We start from the raw sequence: 12,005 nt of genomic DNA, 5'->3' as shown, positions 1-12,005 counted from the left end.
ACGTTTTCTGTCTGTATCTGTCATCAAAACAAAACAGCGGACGAAATGATTCTTCATTCTTCACTGAATCATCTCCTGAGCTAAACACCAGGAGTGACTGTTGGCTAAGATAATTGACTATGATCTCCCTGGTCAGTTTTTTAAAGGATGCACGGCTGCGTGGGTCGTTGTTCGGCTTGAATTCTCCCCATTATTTGCTCTCCGGAGCTTTGTGACTTCTCCCTAAAGCCAATTGGTTTACGCCTGGTCGGTTAGGGGCCTGCACAGTGAGCAGTGCATAAAATGATGGTTAAACTATGGCCTCCAGTCAGTGATTGTCTAGGAATAACAATTAGAAATATAATGTAAATAGCTAAATCAGTTATTTTTATCATCTTTAAATACTGTACTGAACGAGTGCTGTTGTTATTATAATTCCCACGTCATTAAACTGTCATTAAAATGGAAAAAAACAAAAATCAACAGGTGTGTAAAACGAGCAGGGCAACATCCTCTTTACACCTGAATTATGTTTTTACAGGTGTTTTGTCGCCGTTCAAAAATGATAAAGGATGTCAAGGCATTCAGAACACACGCATGGTCTTTTCTGTATTGTTTAGTAGTGACTTCTGTTGGACTCTCACTCGTTTCTCGTTGTTAAAGTCTATGCTATGGTATGTCAAGTATCCGCATACTGATGTTGAGCTGCCAAAAACAGATACACAATCCACTGGCCCCTTTGTTAACGTCATTTCATTGACTGTTGGAGGAGAAGAGAGTCACTAATACAAAAAAAGTGAAAGAAGGCAACCCCGGCAACCATGATGTTGGTTATATTTGTGTAAAGGCTATCAGTGAATGACGAGGATTAGGACGAGTTAAGGAGATTATGTCACACATTCACCATTCACCCGCCCCGGCAGCCACCCACACACACACACACACACACACACACACACCACACCACACACGCGCGCGCACTCAGAAATAACTGAAAATGTTATTGATTTGTGAGAATGGCAAAGTGATTTCCAGTGTGTTAATTCTACTTTTGGTGGGTCTACTGTTTCATTTCGTAAATTAATCACCAATAAGACAAGTCTTTTCAGGTCTTTACATATGACAAAGACTTTGTAATCCTTTAAAACAGGAGAAGTCTGGGAAATATCCCATAATCACTGTATTGTGGCCTGTATTAAGTGGACCATTTATGTGAGATAAAAAACACAATATGTGGCTATACACTTCCTATTGAGGACCTCAGGCTCTCTGTGTCCCTGCAGGGAAATCAAAGGAATATTATAGTGATTTCTCCTCAGGCTTCTCTCTCCAGCCTTGGCTGTTCAGCTAAAGGGCAGGTTGAAAGACACAACAATGGCTGATTGCAATTAACTACGCCTCTCCGCCTCGCCCCTGTCCGCTTAAATCGACACTTTGTGAGTCCATATGGCCTTCAGTGTACCGTGGGAATGAACACAATTAAAAACAGAATATGGATTTCTGGAGTTACCCGGCGAAAGCACAGCAAGCTGTCAAGGTCAGGGTGTCAGTGAGCGGGCCCTGCAGCCCGACCCCGACCCTCCGGACAGCCGGGCACGGTTTGCACCCCGGTGTCCAAAATCCGATCACAGACTACAGGGGGAGATGGGAGGTGTGCACCATCAGAGTGGATGTTCATAACCATAACCTCAAACCAGTTTACCCACAAGTTAAAGAGAGTTAGTAAATGAATTAACTATTTGAAGGCAATGGGGCATAAGAGAGAAAAAGAATCGATTTATTATTATTTTTCTCATTATTATTGTTTAATATTAAAGTGAATTTTCTGGACAAGATGTGACGTAGGCTAATTGTACAATTTTATTATCTTTATTACAGTAAAGGCAGGAGAGAAGTCAAATGGAATAATAGTGTAATAGTGTAATAATAGAGTGTGACAGTGATAGTGGAAGAACTGTAGTAAAAAAAGTAACAACTAAGATTGAAATATTTTATTTGAGATATTTTCAATTGATTATTTATATATTTTATTTATCTAATGCGCTTTGTTATAAGCTATGAGTTTAAAATGCAGAAGGGGTGAGAGTGCGAGTCATCACTTTTAATTTGCTGTCTGTAGGCCATGTATTGTTTTTATTAACTACATTTATTAAAATTAACCAAAGTTCACAGCTTTTTTCTTATATATCACATTCCAGGAGGCTAGTTTTAGCCTCACAGTACAGGGTGCCAATACTCTGTTTGTATGTCTGTATATTACTGTCCAGCTAACGAGCTCTAACTTCAGATTGATCAATCGATGGCAAATCCTTTGAATGGACACAGGTAAACAAGCCAAAAAATGACAGCCTAGTAAAAACACCTGCAACAGGTTGAAAACACTGTGCACAAGATGATTTTATAATAAGCCTCTAACAAAGGAAAGACAGCTTAATTACGTGCAACAACTTTAGAAAAAAGGAAAAACGGTATATTCTAGTCTGACTGCCGTGATGCAATCAGCTCTTTAGCATTCTTTGGTATTTCTCATCTGTGATAATATAACAAATATCCAATACATTATTAATGCAGCCATACAGCTGATCAGTGTCTTCAGTGGGGCCCGAGCACTTACCCTTGAATCGTAAGGACTGCATGTGTAACCAGACACAATTGTTTTTGTGCTTGTGTATGTAGCAAATGAGGAGCAGCAACCACACACACACACACACACACTCACACACACACACACACACACACACACGCCCCCGAATATAACCTCTCAGCACTCCTGATATTGTTTTCATTGCTGCAAGTTTTCTGCAGTACCGTCTTAAATTCAGCTCCATTGAGAAATTATGGAGAGATTGAGTTGCATTTTTTTTCGAACATAGATAACGTTTATCATGGGATTACTATAAGTGTTTTAGTTGGTTATTGTATGTAATGTAGCCTAAATAATTGAATCTAAAGCCAAAACAAATTGAAATGTTGCTGAAAACATGCATGCAACACGTGTTTTTTTTGTTTTTTTGTTTGCAATGCCTCTTGATCCATGAGCAAGGCACTTCACATCACTTGCACACACATTCACACGATCGGCCACATACACATACACACACACACACACACACACACACACACACACACACACTCTGCCTCGCACGCCAGTGACGTCAGGCTGGAGTTTGGAGTAGAAAGCCAAGTGGATGAAGGAAGTGGAGATCTCCACCCTCCAGCCTCCCCCTAACACTTCTCACAAATATTACCAAGCTTAATTTGAGGAGCTCGCCCCACAAAGTCACATCGTGTCCTGGTTTTAACAAGCTTTCACCTGTCAGAATTTCCGAAAATTGATTTTTCTTTTTTACCCCACCGGTTTGGCACCGTCGGATGCGCTCCAGGCAGCGTTTTTCCAACTCCAACTTTATGCACCGGCTGGAGGGCTGCTGTCGCCGTTAACAGGTCGCTGTCCCGGGGTTTCAGTCCGGTTCTCCGCCCGTACAGGGACACTGCATGTCGGAGGCGAAGATTGTCTGATACAATATACGATCGTGTGTCTTAATTTGGGGTCGTCGATCGGAGATCGACTCTCTGTCAAGTTGTGCAACTCGGGGCATTGAATTGCCGATCTCATCGCTGCTGGCAAAGACTTCAAGGAAAGTGCTGCGATTTCACGAGTTGTATTGTTTTTTGTCAGCAAAAATAAGAAGAGAAAGAGGACATTTTTCATTCTGAACTTTATTATTAAATCGAGTATCCATGATGAGCAAACCCGCCGGCTCAACAAGTGGCTGTCTGGATATTCTGAATGTCAAATCAAGTAAGTGTCGCCCTTCTTTTCCCTGATGCTTCTGGAGAATATTGAGTAGTGTGTTAGGATAAGTAGTATAACAGGCCGTTCTGTGGCATGGAGTGTAAAGAAATGAAAGTTAACATTGACTGCACGGTTAATTACACGACTTGATATTTCTCATGTCATCAGAGCTCCGCTACAATAATTAAGTCAGTTCATTCCTCATGGTCTTACTAAAAACGTGAGCAGTGATCCGTGGGGAATAGCTGTAGTCCGTGTGTTTTTCCGAGTACACACACAGTTGGCTGCGTAAACTTGTATCCATGACTGATACTTAAAGCGCCTTCAGCCCGAGTGGAAAGACGTCTCTTAAGAAATATATATTTTTGTAAAGTTCAGAGGTAAAGAAATAATAATCTGTATCCATGCTCCGAATATTCCTCTTGCGTCCCACTTGATGCCACTTGTTGCCTGTAAATTCTTTTTCAGCAGTGACTTTAAACGAGTAATAATGCAATAAACAGCGAGATATTTAATCACTGAAATGATTTTAAAGTAGGTTATAAGAGATTCCTCTCTTACTGTACTGCTAGTTTGTTCTTTTAGACAAATGGATAAACTGCGCTTATTTTCATTACGTGCGCGCGTTTCTGTACGTTTCTGTAAAAATCTTTCATTTCTAATTAATCATGAATGTATTCAGTGATTTTAAATTTCTTGTGGTACAGAAGATTTTCTTGTGGTTTCAGGTTTTAGATTAAATTGGAATGGGTGTCTTTTTTTTTCTTAACCTTTGCAATTATGCCTCGTTAGGCCTCATAATGAATTCAAATGAAATCACACTTAGATTATAATATAGTCTTAAAGCAGGCTATTCTGTTCCAAGACATTTCTGTTAAATTTACATTTGCCTGTGTGTTTCTTTCAGAAACGTTAAACATTTCCAAATGTGCGTTATTTTGTGTCAAACTGTTGCTTCTGTTTTGTTTTATCCTCAGGTACTCAAATGTATTCAAATGGCTGTAGATAAGTACTATGTTTTAAATTAGAATAAAACAATGCACACTACAACATTACAACTACTTTCATTCAAGTTCATACATACCCACGTTATGGGTGGTCAGTGGAGACATTTCCTGCACTCAGTAAAACTTAATTTCCAGTTCTTTTAGCAGCTTTTCGCCTTGATGGTGATTACGTTAATAGAATATGCCATATATCTTCAAGCAATTACTGCACACAATGGAGACGAATTGGACCCCCACAGCGGGAAGTTAAATACATTTCCCCCCTTCACAACAAAATTTTACGTAATTTTATGTAATTGGCTCTCAGCAATCTACAGTTTTATATTTGTTTGAGCTCATCTTGTTGACATTTCGCGCATTTTTCGTTCATCTTTAATTTAAGTACGCTTAAAACTTTTATTTTGGCAGTGCGCAAATGAACTTGCTTAACTTTGGTTTATTAAATATCTGTTAATCAAAAAGGGACTGCAATGAGCGCAGTCAACATTTTAATTATTAGTGAAAAAAAATTAAAAAAAATAAAATCTAGATTCTACCTGGCCTCTAGACAACTACGATTGGGGATATAACTTATTATACAACAGGTTGAATTTTTTAAATCATTCCCGTGATGAGAAGATGACTTTCAACAGGCCAACTCTTGCTTATACAGAAACTCTTATACCAGACATAAATGCTACATAAAAGGTTGGTTCTCTCCATCTTCTGGCAATTACACGGCTGTGGCCAACAGTTAAATAGCCTACATGGCCTATTGATTCTTAATAATCTGGCAACTGAAGCCCTATAACAACTCCTGAAGTCATTGTTTTTGCTGCTGAGTGGTTATTCCCATGCTACCCTTTTTGACGGGTCACTGGTGCATCAATGAGCAGGTGGCAAAACGTCAGTGTAATTACATAGACGGCTTTTCCCTCCAGAATAAAAAAAGACTCCCTCATATGCATACAAATATACTTCTATAGATTTGAATACAAAATCTTCGCACAAAAAAATCACATTTTTTTCATCTACACCGGGGTCGATTTACATACACTTCATTTGAGTTGGTGAAACGAGTTGGTGCGCATTATTCTCATGGTGCAGTGTCACTCCCTAATCCTGGGGCCTATAGACCTGCGGGATAAAGCAGCTGTCGAGTCCCATTATGAAGGGGAGTTGGCAGCTTGTCGAGATCCAGGCAGTCAGACGAGGTTCAATGGGGGAAAATCATTAAGTTAACACTTTCCCCTAATGTCTCCATTGTGCGCCCTCAGGCTATTGTCTTAGAGAGCTCAGATATGACGCTTCCCACCGGACTTTATTCTGGAAATGTGCACCGTGAATTCCCATGGTCGGACGAGGCGCGGGGCGCTGTCCAGTGTGTGTGTGCTTGTGTGTGTGTGTATGTGTGTCTTGTGGGGTTGTCTGACAAAAACAAGTAATTTGTAGGACGATTTGTCCGTAGCTCAACAGAATACATGTTTGGCATTTACTGTATGTCCACAGTGCCAATTCAAGCATCTAACATGAAACTCACTTCACTGAATTACAGAACTAAACGGCAAAACTCAAGATTGAGATTTTCTCAAGTTTTGTTTCAACTTTGGAAATTCATCTTGCAATTTATCCAAATCTTCAATATTCGTAATATGATGTGATAAAAGTCACAATTTGCCATGACATTTTATTCTTTTAAAATTGAGCCGAATGCCTCCCAGTGCTGGTAAATGTTATCTTACTGAAATTTGGGCCTTTCTCAGGTCGGATTCTGGACATCCCATGCAAAGTGTGCGGCGACCGCAGCTCAGGGAAACACTATGGTGTCTACGCCTGTGACGGCTGCTCGGGATTCTTCAAGAGGAGCATCCGCAGAAACAGGACCTACGTTTGTAAATCTGGCTCTCAGGTGAGGCCTCCTCCTTATTTCTTATATATCCTCATTTAAATCCTACAGGCTAATTTTATCCTCCTTTTCACACAGGCCTGAATTGCCTGTGGCAAAGGGGCAACCTCTATAAGTTAGTACATTTTTTGCATAATTTTTTTCTGTGGAGAATCAAGCAAGTTGCACATACAAGCAGTTACAGGAAATGTGATGGGAAGCTTATCCATTCATAGTGATTTGCGCCTAATAATCTGTCACGTTCACGCAATAATATCTTATTTTTAAGCTACAGTTACTGCACTTGTCCCAAGAGATTTGTATTCTAAGTGTTATTAGAAACAGAATTTAAGGGGCGGGACGTCACTGGTCCTCATCCCAAAACCATTACCAGTTTTACGCACGGAATGCGTATTTTACGCGCAGATTCTATTTGCTTTCCCCTTCTGGCGCTGTGTTAAGTCTCCCTTGATGAGCCTAATTGTGTCATGCCTCTACCATTAAGTATTTGGCTAAACACCGCGCTGCTATAATATACCAGGTGTAATCCAATCTAATGTGATGACTCGAAGGCGAGGATTTAGGCAGCAGAGGGCGGGATAGAGTACTTATCCTCCGGGATGAGGCCGCAATGGAGCCGCGGGGGAGCAGGTCGATAACCACACGATAATAGCGCGATCTCTCACCTGGAGATTGACCTCCCAGGAAGATAATAGCAAGAAGATAGACGACAGAAATTCAACTGAAGGCTGTAACTCTCTTTCTCTCCCCGTCTTTCTGTCTGTACAGGGTGGATGTCCCGTCGACAAAACTCACAGAAACCAGTGCCGAGCGTGCCGTTTGAAAAAGTGTCTGGAAGTGAACATGAATAAAGACGGTAAATGGGCTTAATTGAATTATCACTTTGGCCACAGACAAGCCATGCACTGGCGTTTGGGTTCGAGGTGGGCAACTCGGATGGAAAAGTGTATTAAGGCTGTTCATCGAGGCTCAAGAGTAACAGGTTGATAATTACCTACTATTTACTTATTTTGAGAGGGATGTTAGTTATACTCTGTGAGCGGAAATAGATTACAGCTCATTATAGACAATTAGTTTTTTCTTTCACACAAACAAAATTTGCACTTTGAGTCCCTAATTGTAGGAAGTTATTTAACAGTTAGTTAAAAGCAATAAATAAATTTGATAAATAAGCCGTTCGTTCCTGCAGAGATCATTCCTTTACTCTGCGTCCCTGCTGTCTCGTTTCACAGCTGTTCAACACGAAAGGGGGCCCCGGACGTCCACCATCCGCAAACAGGTCGCCCTATATTTCCGGGGTCACAAAGAGGTGAACGGATCATCGACCCATTTCCCGGGATCCTCTCTGCCCGGCCCTCCCTTCTTCACCACAGTCACGCAACTGGAGTCTCACAACCTGGACATGAGCACAGTAGCCACCACACCGGAAAGACAGGCCATCGTGGGTCTAGCACAGCCCACCCCGAAGGTATATTTCGGGACGTCTTTTAAACAACTGTTTTTTATGATTTCTTCATCTCCCAGGATTTAATAGATATAAATTCTATTGGACTTATAAATAGGCCTAGTTTTCCAGCTCCAAGTAAATGAAGTGTACTGATCAATCTAAATACTGTGCTTTCTTCAGAGTTTTTACTAGGCATTTATAGCATTTAATGTCATTTTTAAAATCAAGAATTATCAGAATATACAATTCCTTAATATGCATTATGTGGATATTTGTACTATAGTCTTCCCAGATGTTATTATAGGATTACAGTTTTTTTTTATAAGGGTTAGAAGTTGAAATTCTTGTCCAGATTTAGCAGCCTGTAAGAGCCACAAATCCGCCTATTAGATTTCCCACTGTAAATCCACCACAAGCAACACTAATAATTATAAAACCAGGTGCTGGGGCTTGGAATTTGACCTTTGTTTTTCACCATTCTCTGAACTGTGTTTCATTATAACAAACTGATACATGATGGTGGTGATGATGATGATCTCTTTCACTTCGTCCAGTATCCCCATGAAGTCAGCGGTACCCCCATGTACCTCTACGAGGTGGCAACGGAGTCTGTGTGCGAGTCAGCGGCGCGCCTCCTTTTCATGAGCATCAAGTGGGCAAAAAGTGTTCCTGCATTCTCCACCCTCCCCTTATCTGACCAGGTACTTGGATGGATGGGCTGAGGGAGAACTTTAGAGACGAGTTTAAAACAAGGAGTCCAAATATTATCCTGCAGGGCCTTTTTAACATGAAGAGCAGTTAAGGAAAACTGTCAGGAGTAGATTTATCCATAACTGACACATGATATTTCACTTGATATAATTTAGTTTAAAAGATGATGTTAGAAGCTTCACAAGCCTTACCAAATGAACTCCCCTGAGCGTAACATGGGAAAATTCATGTTTTATGCAGGAGTTACTATTGTACTGGTATTTAATAAGATTCAAAAAGGCTTTAAGCCTATTTTTAATAGAATAATTATTAATCATCATCGCTTCATTGTGGTGTACAGTTTAACACTGAAACAATTCCTCTTTGTAGCTGATTCTGTTAGAGGACGCTTGGAGGGAGTTATTTGTTCTGGGCATCGCGCAGTGGGCCATTCCTGTGGACTCCACTACTCTTCTTGCTGTTTCAGGTATGTACAAGGCACAAGAGAGCTTATCTGAATACAGGCCCCCGACAGGCCTCATGAGCTGCAGATGGAATTGTGTTAGGCACAGTCAATGACTGTATTCTGCTCTAGTGTTATCCTGCTTAATGACAGTTTCTCCATATTTCTTCATAGGAATGAACACTGAAAACACAGAGTCTCAGCGGATGAATAAAGTCATGTCTGAGATACAAGCACTTCAAGAGGTGGTCACCAGATTCAGACAGATGCGTCTTGATGCAACAGAGTTCGCCTGTTTGAAATGCATTGTGACATTCAAAGCCGGTCAGTACTGTTATCTCACTGGGTATTTTACAGTATTTACAGTACTCATTTAACTGAACAAGGGTTCAAAGTCTTTTACCGAAAAACCATGATTTCTTCAAGTGCCCTTGAGCAAACTGAAGCTTCTCTGCTGCCTAAACCCAATTCTGGAGAGGGCAAAAGTAATTTTAGTATGCAATTATTTCTTTACTACACCACCTTTTAATAGTTAAAATCCTGCCAATGTCTTACAGTTCCTACGCATGGCAGCACTGAGGTCAGAAGTTTCCGCAACGTCAGCGCCATCGCTGCACTACAAGACGAGGCACAGCTCACTCTCAACAGTTACATACACACCAGGTAAGATACAACTAAATCAGTCAGTCAGTCTATCTATCTTAAGCTCATGCATGTTGCATCATCTCCTGCAGGTAACTATTAACAGCCAGATTCACTATAACGTTAATGGGGCAATAAGCCATCGTAGTCTCCTGTAATTGTGCACAGGTGCGACAGTTGAACCTCATTTTTAATTAGCAGCTATTTGTCACAGGTGCGCGTTAATTGGACACGATAGGCTGCGTCAGACAGTCTGCACATAGAACTGGAGAGAGGGGCTGTTTTTGAACCCCAGTGATGTGTTTCAGGTACCCGACTCAGCCCTGTCGCTTTGGGAAGCTGCTCCTGCTCCTGCCGGCGCTCCGATCGGTCAACCCATCCACCATAGAGGAGGTGTTCTTCAAGAAGACTATCGGCAACGTGCCCATCACCAGGCTCCTCTCCGACATGTACAAGTCCAGCGATATATGAATTCTCGCCATTTGTCCAGGCGTATGGAAAAGACTTGAGCTGAAGGCCCAGAGACCCACCCAGCAGTCGACAGAATGTCAAATCATAGCAGGTTGAATTTTTGCTGAGCACAAAATCTCTTTAGGTCTAGCATGCATTGAAACAAAGACTGCAACACAGCTGGAATTAGCCTGATGACAGTTGCTCTAGTTAAAGATTAGCATGTAACTTTCATAATAGAATTACCTGTATGATACTGAAAAACTGCAAACTCTGGTGTGGGCACAAAAAGCCTACAGTGTTTAAATATCGCCTAAAGACTCTGTAGAGCACTTGCCAAGTATGTCTGACAAAGACATGTTATATATTAAGAAGTTTTTTCAAGTGTCTGTGAGACCAATGAGCTTGATGACCAATTCAGTCTTTTATTGCTGTGTTCAATCCCAATGGAGGAAACCAAAAAAGATGATGCATGCGTAATGGGGAATGTGAATCGCTGTCCCTTGATCCGGTTCTGAAACCAAACGCACAGGGCAACGAAGAAGAGGTGCGAATTCTATGAAGAATTGGGGTGGGGGTGGGGGAGACTTTTAAAGGATATACTTGCATTGCCTCCTGACTGTAAAACTACATTCATCTGAAGATGGTGTTTGTATTTAAGTGGTTACTGTCCTGTTTGTGTCGGTGTGTCCTGTTTGAGGTGCGGCATTAAAAATGTTTAGGTCGACTTTGTGAAGTTAGACACTAACACTGGATAAAATAATATTCAGCACTGTTATTCAGCAAATGTTTTTGTGGGCTGTGATGTTTTTATTCAGTTGTAAATATTTGGAGTTATAACTATTTAGAGTTGTAACCAAGAGAATAAAAGACACTGAATTAAATGGTTGTCAAATAACCTAGATATAAAACGAGCAGCTGCAGTTTTGAAATTTGTTTATACTACACATCATTGCAAATAATGGTGATGCTCTTCTCAGATAAAAAATTTTATCAACGTAAAGTATGATTTCAAAAGATTTCCCAGTAACACTATAATAAGGGTACAAAACACGTGCTTAAGTAATTAATAACTAATGTAAGACTCATGATGATTTAATGAGGAATATATCATGTATACCTGTTGCTCACCATTAAGAAATAATTCTGACTATGAGTTTATGGAAGACGTGTCCCTTCAAGTAAACTCATGTTGTGATACTAATTTGCAAATGATTAGTTAATGTAAATTCATTAAAAGTATGAGTTTGAAGAGGCACTGTTCTGCTTCCACAGAGGCTGATCAAATGCATAGATCTGAAATTCCATTTTCTATGAAACTGGATTCAAGGTCATTTGGTGGCATATAAATTACTGTATGAAAAAACAGTGAATTAATCATTTGTTGATAACCTATTAAGTGTTAGGCTAACTAATCAGATAAACTCATAGTGCCATGATCATCATGATACATTAATTCATGCATTAAATGATCATGAGTCATACATTAGTTATGCATTAAATAAGCATGTGTTTTGCACCCTTTTTATAAGTGTTACTGATTTCCCTTTAGAAGTATCCTACTCTATTCTAAATAAAAATTCAGGACTGTTTTAATAAACTCTCTGATTAGCCATTGACCTAAACTTTTTTGTAATGAAGATGAC

At 40.3% G+C, this 12,005-nt stretch overlaps 1 protein-coding gene across 1 annotated transcript; it reads left to right on the top strand.

The window, feature by feature from the left end:
• The first annotated feature begins 3,185 nt into the window (after positions 1–3,185).
• nr2e1 (nuclear receptor subfamily 2, group E, member 1) lies at positions 3,186–11,273 on the top strand. The gene is made up of 9 exons (XM_044168645.1): positions 3,186–3,781; positions 6,525–6,670; positions 7,436–7,523; positions 7,900–8,135; positions 8,669–8,815; positions 9,195–9,291; positions 9,442–9,591; positions 9,825–9,930; positions 10,218–11,273. The coding sequence occupies exons 1-9, from the start codon at positions 3,721–3,723 to the stop codon at positions 10,378–10,380; spliced, it is 1,194 nt and encodes a 397-aa protein (XP_044024580.1). The 5' UTR covers positions 3,186–3,720; the 3' UTR covers positions 10,381–11,273.
• The last annotated feature ends 732 nt before the right edge of the window (positions 11,274–12,005 follow it).

This window comes from Siniperca chuatsi, linkage group LG16 (genome assembly GCF_020085105.1).
Source record: "Siniperca chuatsi isolate FFG_IHB_CAS linkage group LG16, ASM2008510v1, whole genome shotgun sequence".
NCBI lineage: Eukaryota > Metazoa > Chordata > Actinopteri > Centrarchiformes > Sinipercidae > Siniperca > Siniperca chuatsi.
Note: the sequence above shows the minus strand (reverse complement) of the source record. Positions and strands in the feature narration are given on the sequence as shown.